This window comes from Pelecanus crispus, chromosome 3 (assembly GCF_030463565.1).
Source record: "Pelecanus crispus isolate bPelCri1 chromosome 3, bPelCri1.pri, whole genome shotgun sequence".
Classification (NCBI taxonomy): Eukaryota; Metazoa; Chordata; class Aves; order Pelecaniformes; family Pelecanidae; genus Pelecanus; species Pelecanus crispus.
In genome coordinates this window covers 48,869,830-48,882,147 of record NC_134645.1, presented here as the reverse complement: position 1 = coordinate 48,882,147, position 12,318 = coordinate 48,869,830, and the positions used below count along the sequence as shown (strand labels likewise).

The window sequence follows — 12,318 nt, the reverse complement described above, 5'->3', positions numbered from 1 at the left end:
TCACTTGGTGAATGCAAAATACTGAGTGTCTAAACTATCTAATCCTGTAGCATATCAGTTCTCATTGTTTATTAGTAAATGAAGTGCTGTTTGTGTCAGAGATCTATAATGGCTTGGGTTGATGCAATCACCTGTAAGAAGAGCTACCCTTGAAGCCTGCTGGGACATTTTAAAAGGCAGAATGCAACCATAGCAGAGAAATGTTGCATGAGCAAAAGATGTTGTGGAAACTGTGGTAAAGGATGAGTCTCTTTCACTTCCTGTAAATCTTAAAGAAGCACTTTGAGTGCTTTAGGAACACTATGCATTGAGAGTTTTAAGCAGTCTCCTGTGAAGACTGATTTTGATTACGAACCTTGGTAGTTCTTCCATTTGACAGAAGAGTTACTATAGTCTGGTTGACACATTATTGATATATTGGAAGGATGGTGACATTATGTTGTCATCAGACTTGAGTGGAATATTTTCTCACTGACTGCAAACCTTAAGAACTTGTTAAATTTTAAAATATACTCTAATCAAAGGTACCTACAATTGTTTTTCCAAATGTATTTCTTAAAGATTGATTTAGATCCTTTTTTGTCTCCTGAGGTTGAAGGACGTTTATTGCCATTATCTATTTACATTATGCTCTTGGAATAACATGATCTGTATTCAAAATAATATTCTGAGAGGGCTTATTGTGATGACTTTAAATATATGCAATGGACAAATAATCCCTGTTTAAAGTTTATCTTTTTATTTACATATTCATTATATCTTATTTAATAGAAGAGTAAGACAGGACATTGTGGTTCTGAAGGGAAACAAATGGACTTCAGGAAATTGCAACAGATTCACCAGTTGGCCAGAGGAGGGAGTGATGCAGCCTTTCTGGCTGGTGAGATCAATGTTTCAGCCTAAACTGAAATGTAATAGCTATTTTGGCAATCTGCTTTTGTGCCATTAAAGCTTGATTAATCCAATAATAAGAACAATAGGTTATATTTTACTCTGCTTTAAATGAAGATAACCCTTATGAATTCAGTAGTGATGCATAAGTATTAAAGGTAGCAAAAGTGGGGCACACCCAAGCTCATAGCTAAAAATTTGATAGTGCACTGGGGATTCCTGACTCTCCCTGTGTTGAAGCAAAGCTTAAGAAACGAATTTGCATGCAGTAGGAGCTTTATATATTGTGGGTTGTAAACAGTACACCAAGAACTGGTGAGATTTAAAATCAGACACAAGAACAAAGCAGAATAAACACGGCCTTTTCTTCAGTTGCGTCTTAGCTTCCAGGCAACATAAAGATAATGAGCAAGTTCTGTGAGTATCTATATAGCCGAGGGAGTAATATTGGTATAGCACTGAGAGAAAAGCTTTTAAAACTGCTAGTCTAATCCTGTTTCTTAATGGGTAAAAAAGAAAGCTGGTAGATCAAAATTACCACACAATCAACTTCGCATTTATGTCAGAATGCACTATTGCCTATTAACACTGCTGCTATTTGATCATAATTAATAATAAGAAGAACAAAATTGCATTACACAGAAATGGAAGAAATATTATGACTGTGGAAGGAAGGAGCTGGCTAGGGGCTAGGATAAAAGAAAAGGAAAACCAGAAGCAGGGAAGGGGAAGAGCATCAATGTTCCAAAGGAATTAAATGTTATCTACTATTCTAGTATTTCCTTGGCTGTCATTCCATATATCTTTAAAGGTGCAGAAAACTGAGAATAGCATATATTTTTGTTACCTACATATGTTAATATCTCTGCCTATAGAAATTGGGATTATGCTAAAGCAGTTTTTCTGTTGCTAACTACTTTGGGTTCCAAGCAGTCACTTTGGTTGCTACCTACAGTCAGTGTTATCTTTTCAGGAGCAGAAAAAGTAGCAGAGATCTTTCTTCCATATCCAGTAGGTGTATGCTTTTGAAGTAGGTTGGCTACAGCTAGAATAAGATCCCTCATTTTCTTCTGAAGACATATGTCTAAGTGACACCAATATAAAAGTATTGCAGAATCGATAGACTTTCTGGGAAATGTCATATGCGTAGCTAGGGTCAAGAGCTAACTCGTCACTGATAGAAGTTTGACAAGGACAATACTCGTTTAAGGATCCTACTCCCAAAGCAGCCCTAACCCTGTTGGATGCTCTCTCCTGTTTTAATGTTCCAGATGCCATGGCCTCTGTATGGGCTGTTCTGCAGCTTGAGAGCCACCTCATTCGTCTCCTTTATTCATTTAATCATGGCACTCTTGTAATCCCCAGAGCTCCCTCTCCTCCTTGGCATTTCACCCTGTCACCTGTTCCTGAACCTCCGTGCCTCTGACCAGCACAGGGGCAGTTAGCACAGCTGCCCACGGGAGACTGCTGCCACTTTAGCCACTTACTAACCGTATGACCCTGGTCAAATCTCTGATGATAGCCCCCACAGTAGCAGGAGCAACAGTATTTTGATGTGCTGAAATGCTGTTATGAAATAGCACAAAGATGACACATGGCACTGACAATGGCTCAGTCCTATGAACTATGCTGATTTAGGTAAATGTGCATTTTTTTAGCAAGGCACCACTCCAAAGAAAATATTTTGGCTTGTTCTTTCTTATGGTGACAGAGCTTCATCTTAAATGGTAAAGGGCAAGGGTGTATTGGTGTATTTTTAGACCCACTTTCCTCCCTTGTGTGCTCAAGGGCTGTTTGAACTGATCACTTAATATAATTGTCTCCCTTTGGTCTGACGTCAGGGACGGGGCGTGGAAGAATAATGGTCACATCTGCAGGTGATGTAACATACACTGGTGTATTTCAGAAAAACTCAACCAGTTTCAGCATAGGAGGGCTGTGATACACACTAAGAAGCTTGTCCTCCTACTTTAGTACTCAGTCTCATAGCTCTTTAGACATAATTTCAAAGTGTTTATTTCCATCATTGCTGAAATACTGCTTCCTTTCTAATCTAATAACTAATGCAATTGCTTAAGTTTATGCTGCCTGGTTTCTTAGTAGCCATTGGCCATGCTGTCTTCTGCACCTATGAAGCATCGTTGTTAGAACAAATGGAGAAGTGGCAGCTGTTTGCATCACTAAGGCTAATGACATGCAGAACACATTTGCATATCCTTGTATTTCACCAATCTCCACAGCACACAGTGGGCCAAATTCAGCCAAGTGCAGCTTCTAGCAAGTAGCTAAGACATCCAAGGAAGTTTGTTTCCTGGTGTAAACATGGTTGCATTTATATACCAAGCATGAACTGATTGTAAGTGGAGCACAGGTGGATGTAGATTGTTCTAGTAGCAAGTCTTGCATGCACTTAAAATGTGCTGCGTTTGTAAAAGTTGGCATTAAGAAGTATACAGTGTCAATATAAGGGCATTGGTAGCAAGAAAAACCACCAGTGAAAGAAATGATGAAGCAGCCCTTTCCTAACCCTTCACCCAATTTAATTTATACAGTCTGCCATGGTCTCACCTTTGAGCCTGTATTAAAGCCCCAGATTCAGTGCTGGGATAAACTGAAGTCCATGGGAGTTGGGCTCATTCACACAGAGTTTGTTCACGTAAAATAACGATGTGCCTTTCTGCCGTTAATTTTACCACTTGAATGCCAAGTTACAGTCCAGAGACACTTGCTTAATATTCCTGCTTCACTCAGTGTAAAACTGGCAACTCCAAGAGCTCCTCTGCTTTGGTGTATCATTGTAAGCTTTCAAAAAAAGAACTGCCTTCAACGTTTTGCCTGGATCGTTTCCCAGCTACATAGCGGTCCCCAGCAGATGGCTACATCCATCTCCACTACACTCAGCAACAACTTCCTTCCTGTACCCATAAGTGAAGCTAGTAGAGTTGTAACCATCCTGTGTGTGTGTATCGCTGAGACACTGCCATCAGCGGGAGCCTACACAGCCGTACGGCTCTGCTTGCGTCAGTCAGAGGTGGTGAGGATCAGGGCTTAATAAATAGCAGGCAAGCAGTAGCACCAACGTTGAGACTCAATCTATTGGAATGAATTAGCTTTGGATGGATTTATTTAATTTTTTAAAAAGCTTTTTTCAGTCAGCCAAGCCCATTACCTCCTACGTTCTTCACTCTTTGGCCTAAACTTCACGGGTTCAGTTCGCATGTTTGTTCTGCCTAAGCAGGGCAGCTGCATCCAGTGTATTTTTGCCTATTCAGGGTTTTCTTCTTTTCAGTTCAAGCTTTTTCTCCTTCATTTGGCAAGTCATTTCAGGGAGGCATAGGTGTAAAAGTGTGTTTGCTTGTTTATTTTAGGTACATGGCAGAGCACTTACATAATTTTTGAACATTTACTTGCTCACTGATCCTATAGAAGTTAACTGTACCTGACATTTTATAATATTTCCCTGTTAGTTGGGTTTCTTGAAAAACTTTCGAGACCATTAACATGAAAATGACAGGAGCAATTCCTGTGTTCTTTTCCCCTTTGGCTCTCTGCAGTAAAAGAACATCCTGCCCTGCTTTGTTTTTCAGGTTGATGGCTTCTTGACACTTCTCTTTGGTCTGGCTAGCATTAATACCCTTACAGTAATCAGTGTGACTCGCTACATCAAGGGCTGCCATCCTGAGAGAGGTAAGAAATAAAGGCAAGTCCAGTTCTGCCTTCATTGAACCTGGTGCAAATCTGTATTTCTTTCAGTCACAGGCTATATCAAATATAAACTAGATGCATTGGAAACTAGAACATAACACAGTCATTTACTTAACAAACATGTTTGCATAGAATCCTTCAGGGTTAACCCAAATAAGAGCCAAATTATTACTAGTACACTTCGGTCACCACAGGCTAAATTCACCCTTGTGCCAAAGGTACCACAGGTCCTTCTGACCCTCTGTGTTCTCCAAAATGTGACTTAAATGACTCCTAAGTGATACATACATATATCATTGTCTGGATCTCACTGTAAGCCAACGAATTTCGTCTTTTATGAGATGATGTTTGGGAAGTTTTCAGTTGTTGATAAGATCCTTGGTTTGGAATGCTGCCCTACATACAAACATTTTCACTCTTCAGGGTGTTTTGCCAGGGTCTGCGCACAGCAGGCATTGTGGACTGCTTTAGATGGTGCTGGGAACATTCCGTCTGCACATCTTGCCTCCAGCTTTTGTAGCACTGCTCAGCCTGCCATCCCCACATGCCTCTCCAGTGGACAGTTTCATACCACAGGAGATGAAAATTACTCCTGCCATCCCCAGAACTGACCATGACCTGACTCTGCCCAGATGGTCCCCGTCTTCTGCCTGTCTCCCAGAACTGCAAAGCATCATCACCAGAGCCTCGCACCCACACTTCTTCCTTCTCTAGTGCCCCGTTGATCTGTAACCTGAATATCTCAGACCACCACTGTTCATTGATCTCTCCAGTGCTAGAAAACTTTTATGCTCTTTCTGTTGTTTTTTTTTTTTTTTAAATTTAATTGTTTTATTAACCTTTGGTATAAATGCCTCTGTAAAGGCATGCAAGTGTCCCACTGTACAACTCTGGTCTGAAATCCTTTACACATTTCCTGCCCTGTGAAGCCCTCATCAGCAAGTGTCTATAAACATCACCTGCCCCTTTCCCTTTATGCCTCTTCACATCACCACACTCACCCCAGGCACACCATTTCACAGGATCAGTAGAAACCTTTCCTTACCATTCATCCTGGACCTCCTGCCTGCTGAAAACTTTGACTTCCACTGAGAGCCTTATATAATCTCTCTTCTTTATACCTACATCTTCCATAAATTCCCCCTGTCTTCCTCTCACCCATCCTTAGATAATGTATTATCAATTTTCATGCCTTTGTTATGACTGGCTTGCACCATCTTTCAGGCAGGAACCTATTCGTGTCTGTGGGTAAAGCATGCATAAATACACTGGATGCATCATATGAGTTTTTCTCTCTAACAGCATGAGTAGTATTAGCTGTGAAAAGAACTTCTGCAGGGAGGTCTTTTTTCCACAGGAAGTTCTGTAGTTTATTGTAATGATAGACTTGTTCAAGTTAATTTTCAACACAAACTGCTGTTGGAGCTGCTAGAATTTGGCTGTGATGTATTCTACATCTTACATTCATTACATATTATGAAGTCAGTCATTTTTAAAACCCACGTTTCTCTTTTGCAAAGCTGTATCATGCATTCACCTGAGGGTGTACATAATTTATGTTTGCCTCCTGAGGAAATCTGAGCAAGTAGCCGGTATAACTTTACAGAAATGTTGAGGAACAGAGATTGGTGGATCCACAAATATTTCCCACATAAACAAAGAAATAACCACAATGTATGGCAACAGCAGGACAGATTAAATAATTTGTACTGAATGGCTGATGTAGTTTGAGCATCTAATGTATTTTCTCCTTTTTAACAGGGAAAACCTTGAAGTGAATAAGAAAATACTCTGAATTTAGACTTATCTTGTTTGTTTCTATGTAACATTATTTAATTTAACATACAACTGTTTCCCGCTTTTTACAAAATTGGAAAACGTAAGTCTAACACAGGATTTGCTAATTCCACAGTGCTCATCAAATGCATTGTCTCCTGCTTGGAAGCCATTCATTTCCACTGTTCACAAATGGTCTTGAGTCTTGAACACAAGCCTGACAGATGCTTTCAAGTTCAAGCTTTTCTTATGAATATGCATTTTTTTTTGCCTTCATATTTTTTTAAATAGCTGTATTTACCTTATTAGCTGTTGGTATCAGAGTGCATTTAGATTTCAGAGATATGTTTGCCTTTCCAGATATTATTTTCTGACTAAATCATGCCATTGCAGGTCACTGTATCAGCAACAGCAGTATGACAGTGGCTCTGGTTCTCATTTGGGTAGCAGCTTTCTTCTGGTCAGCAGCTCCATTATTTGGCTGGGGCAGTTATACAGGTAACAGGTATCTTTCAGTTGTACTTATTTGGCATCTCTCCACTTAACTGAACAAAGATACTTACCTTTCTTTCTTGCTGTTTGTGATAAACCAGACCGATTAGCAGTGGAACTGAGAAAATCATTCATCATGCATGACGTACAAGCAGAATGTTGCCTGCTTTGGTATCAGCTATAAGGAGATTTTTTTTTAAGATATCACAAGAAAGACTTGGGCCAAGTGCATATTACCTATGAAAAAAGAGAGGCCAGAAATATTTGGCATGGTTAAGCAATGAGATAAAGGAAACGATCAAAAGACATCCTTCAAAAACTGTCAAGATTAGGAAGCTAGAAAAGAAGACAAGTTCCAGCAAGTTAAATCTGAAACTATAATAAGACAAGCCAGAAAGATTTGGTGAAACCGTTTGTTGAAAATATGAAAACTAACATAGCAGAAGAAGAAAAAGATGTCAGAAAGTTTGTCAGTCCAAGAAGTGATTAGGGGACAAGATAAGACCATAGCAAAAAAGGAGGGGGAGAAAAAGGAAAAATTTTGAATAGTGAACACTGTGGTAATTCAATGGCTAAGAGACACTCCCAAACCAGAAAATTCCTCCATGGGGAAAAGTTGGAGAAATTGTCTCAAATTTACTCTCCAAAAATTTAACAAAACCAATCTCCAGGAACAAATGGTAATGATACGGGAGTCCTAACAATTGAAATCATGTGCCTGAAATTGTCCAGCAGCTTTCTGCCTGGATCCTGTAGGCATCTGCATCCTTTGAGAAGTCATGAAATCTATGAAGACTTATTAAAGCAGCTATGTGAATATATCCTTACTTATTAAATACGTAAGCTTTGAAGTATCTCTGGACCCTTGAGGAAAGGGTATGAGGAAAGCATCCATTTTTGTGATTGGTTAAATCTTCTATTCTTCCCAAACCAAAACATTACCAGGATATTAGGCTCAATGGATCTTTTGTTTGAGACAAAACCAAACTGCTTATTAGACTGTTCTGATTTTATGTCACGTTTTTGCACCCTGGATATGTCATAAATTTGGGGGGATTTGGACTGGTCCTTTTCTGTGTATCTTCTGGTGATCTGTTTTCTTTTTACATTTATCTTACTAGCTTATCATTTGTAGAAGGATTTCTGATGTCCCTTTTTGGCCTTAAACTGGAGCCAGGAACTTCTTGGGCATCACTGCCTTGTCAGGGCATCCAAGTGGCCCCCATGGATCCTATTTGTACTTTGGGTTGAATTCCTTAACAGTGGTCTTCAAGACCACTTCTAGGACCACTTTTCCCTACTGACAATCACAGCGGTTTCAGGTTCCTGGGCTATCTGACTCTAAACATAGTTCCACTGAGGGCACCCATGGAGATGTGGGAGCCCAGCAATGGCAAGTCCGGCAGCAGGCAGCGGGTGCCGGCAGACCGCAGCACATTGCACCTGGCTGCCTCGGACCTCTCACTTCCACACAGCAGCTGCAGGGGTCCCCAGGACCCTGCTGAATTTTGGAAATGTCACTTGCCAGTGTCTCTGCAGAGGGGGGAAACACAAGTCTGAATTCTGACTCACTGGAAATCTGCAGGATTTTCTTTTCAAGTCATCTGGAGGCTACTTTCTTTTTTCAGTGAAAACTTTTCACAAACCAGAAAGCTGGAATTAAGCCAGATTTTATGGCTATCTTTTTGAATCTTGGGGTATACTGATGAAAAAGGCAAAGGAGACAAAAATCTATTTCTATTACTGAACACATCCAGACAGCAACACCTAGAGCTTTTGGTGTTAAAAATACCAAGCTCTTTTTGATGAGAATCATAAAAGAGATTTTAATCTTTTGCTCGTTTAATTCTTCCTGTCTAAACCTCCTATCACCTGTGAGGAATTAAGGGATTTTTTTCTTCTTCAGAATTATCACTGTATGTCAGGGAGAGATCTGTTGCTAAATCATGCAGGCTTCACCTGTATTGTATCTCCAGGACTTGTTAATACTTGACTTACCTAATTTTGGTTCATGCTTCATTTATTTATAATTTAATTTGCTGCCATAGCTTTCAGAAAAAAACCCAGCTTTTTCCATTAAAAAGAAAAATCAACAATTCACACTCTATAGAAAACCTCTAATGCTATTGAATTACGTTTTATATGAGGACACATTTGCACACATCAGAGGGTCTAAAGAAGTCAACTGTTATTCATAAAAGTATTTAAGTAGAGACTACGCCTTATTCCCACTGCTTTTCCCTTAAGTACCTGATCAGCTAGTGTCCTTTTGTAAATCCCACTAGCTGCAGATCCCACAATCTGCCTAAATTCATTTTTAAGAGCCTGCCGCTCCTTTGTAGTTGCAGAACTGTATGCTTCCCATTTAATAAAAGGTCTCATATCTTTCTAAGCATTTATGTGTTTCATCTTCCCATAATCTTTATTATTAGCTGTATCAATTTGCTTTCATGGCTCTCACTACAGTAAAAATTTCCTTGCCTTTTTGTTTCTATTAAAAAAACCTCAATATTTTTATTTCCCGCTTTGCTATGTAAGTAGCGAGTTTTCACATTCAGCGTATTGTCTCTTTACAATTGCTTGTTATGCTGTTACAGTGCTCATCTTAGGAAGTTTCTGTGTAGAAGATTATGACAAATAAGAGTAGATAACACTCAGAAGTATCAAACCTACTGAATGAATACCCATTTTATTTTCACAGTTATCACAAGCTGGTCTTGAAAATTTGTTTATGTAGGATATTATGTCACAGCTCATTAAATCAGAAAGATTGTCCATTCTTTCATGCTTAGAAGAAGAAAAATACAGTATTTGAACTGATAAATAGCTAACCAACTTATTTTTGCTTTCCAGATCGCATGTATGGCACATGTGAGATAGACTGGGCAAAAGCCAACTTCTCTACAATCTACAAGTCCTATATTGTCTCCATTTTTATCTGCTGTTTTTTCCTACCTGTAACAGTCATGGTCTTCTCATATGTGTCGATTATCAATACTGTCAAGCTAAGCCATGCATTAACAGGACTGGGTGATCCCACAGACAGACAGAGGAGAATGGAGCGGGATGTCACCAGGGTGAGTTTGGGTTTCGTGTTGGGTGGGATTTATCTTGATGAAATCTGTCTTTCCGAAAATTGCTCCCAACTAGAACAGAAGAGAACAAAATTAATCAGCTGCATTTTATTTCTCTACAATCTCTAGTGACAGAGTCTGAACTCAGTGAAGAATATGAGGATTGTATGAAACTCCTACCCCATCAGTTGGCTAAAATATCGGTGCTACCTCACATGTGAAAAATAATCTAAATATAATTGGAGTGGGTTATACCGCACAAAAACAAAAGTTTTGTTTGGCATATGCTCTTTTCTTTCAGAAGTTACATTACTTCTGAGCACACACAGAAGTTACAGTGGACCTTTCAATTTACTTACCATTGCCTTAAGTCTACCCGAAACCCTCTTAATTCATATAAACATACAGGGCACTGTAGCTATTTTCATTCCATTAGATGAGGCATTGCTCAAGCACACCACCACGCCAAAATTAGATATATAGCTTCTAGGTCTGCCTGGCTCCATCAAAGCTAACATTTTGCTTGTCTGTACTCTCCTGTGAGCCATACCCTCAGGATAATCTGAATGTTTTCCTTCCAGCCAAGTGTCCAAGCTACTATTCCCAGTGTATTGCTTCCCTGATGTAGTCTTCCAGAATAGATTTAAGACTATTCTTCTTCTGTCTTGTAGGTTTCTATTGTCATATGCACAGCCTTCATTATTGCCTGGTCACCATACGCTGTCATCTCTATATGGTCTGCCTATGGTCACCCCGTGCCCAATCTTACCAGCATCCTTGCCAGTTTGTTTGCTAAGTCTGCCAGCTTCTACAATCCCATTATCTACTTTGGAATGAGCTCCAAATTTCGGAGGGACATTTTCATCTTGTTCCATTGTGCCAAGGAAGTCAAGGACCCTGTGAAGCTCAAACGTTTCAAAAACCTCAAACAAAAACAACAAGAGCCTTCTCAGAAAGAAGAGAAGTATGCCGCAGAAATGCACCCTGCACCAAGCCCTGATTCTGGGGTGGGAAGTCCAACCAATACCCCACCTCCAGCAAACAAAGAAGTATATTTTGGTATACTTGATACACCATCTAATAACCCTGATATTGAATGCGATAGACTGTAAGTTTTGTGGCCACTTAGCACATGCACCCACTTTGTATTCAGGAAGACCCTCTTCAGATCAGCGCTTGAGTGATTTCCTAATTCCCAGTCCATCTGTTTCTTGCTATAGCACTGAATACTATATAACTCAAGCAAATCAGATGGTAAAGTGATATTTTCCTTCTATGTAGGTACAAAAAGCTACGAAGCACATTACAATGTGGGCAGCACACCCAGTGCCAGAAACATTTGATTTTCACATGCATGCAGGAAGACTGACTTGTGAAGAGCAGGCATTAGCTAGCAAAGATAACTAATATGTTCCTATCCAAATGTTATTAATTAGGAGATTGCATTTCCAGATATGTATTTTTCTTTTCAACAGTCCCAGCCATAGAGGATCATTTTAGCTCTGTGGTGCTGCGCAGCCCAGGCTGTAGGAGAAGGTGGGCGCTGCTGAGATTGCTGTGGAGCTGCTGCAGCTCCCATGCCGGCGAGCTGGTAGGCAAAGCCGTGTGTGCTCCCTGCGGGGCACTGAGGCGTGCCCGCCGTGACGCTCCCAGGCCCTGTGCGTGCATGGATGTGTGTCTGATCATCTGTGCCTGACTCTGCGTGTGTCTACGCGGGTGCTAGGAGTTGTAGATCTTGGCATTTTCTAGTCACTGTAGTCTGAACAGTGGCTTCATACTTTTCCTCGTTGGTCTGCAGAATTATTTCCACCTTCCCGACCTTCCCAGTGAGCAGGGCCTGGCTGTAGCATTCAGATTCAGGACAGCTGGCCTGTAATTTTACTGATCTGTCTCCAAACTGGTTGTTTTTCTACCTGACTATTAAGGTGGAGGAAGAGATGTTGTACAGGCAATGAAACCAAAAAAGACACTAAGGTTTTAAGAGTACTGATGAAGTGTGGCATCAGAGCTATTTACAAAATATAGTCCAACACTTCACTGCTTCTTCTAAAGAAAGTTTTTGTACCTGCCTATGGGTAAAAAATGACTTTGAGGTAAATGTAACTGAGTAGCAATTAAGGATAGTGATTTACATAGCTAAGCTGTAGGCTTAAATCAGTAGCAAGACTATCAGATGTTACAATATCCAATTATTCCACCAAGTTTATTTTACAGATTCAAAGTGAGAAGGTATATTTTCATAATTCCCTGTCTTGGAAATTAACTACATACTCAGAGACTTCTGCAAAAATGTCTCTGTATTAGCCATGGAAATTGTGGGTTCATTTAGTGCCATTTGCAAGTTAAACAAGGAGAAAAAAAAAAAGAAGAAAAAAACCCC

General features: G+C 40.0%; 1 protein-coding gene across 1 annotated transcript in view; it reads left to right on the top strand.

Annotated features, from left to right (window-relative positions):
- LOC104037275 (visual pigment-like receptor peropsin) overlaps positions 1-11,050 on the top strand; it is a 28,490-nt gene extending 17,440 nt beyond the window's left edge. The window contains exons 3-6 of the mRNA XM_009491162.1: positions 4,479-4,578; positions 6,766-6,870; positions 9,718-9,941; positions 10,610-11,050. Coding sequence (XP_009489437.1) covers positions 4,479-4,578; positions 6,766-6,870; positions 9,718-9,941; positions 10,610-11,050 — 870 coding nt within the window. The remainder of the gene's footprint in view (positions 1-4,478; positions 4,579-6,765; positions 6,871-9,717; positions 9,942-10,609) is intronic.
- The last annotated feature ends 1,268 nt before the right edge of the window (positions 11,051-12,318 follow it).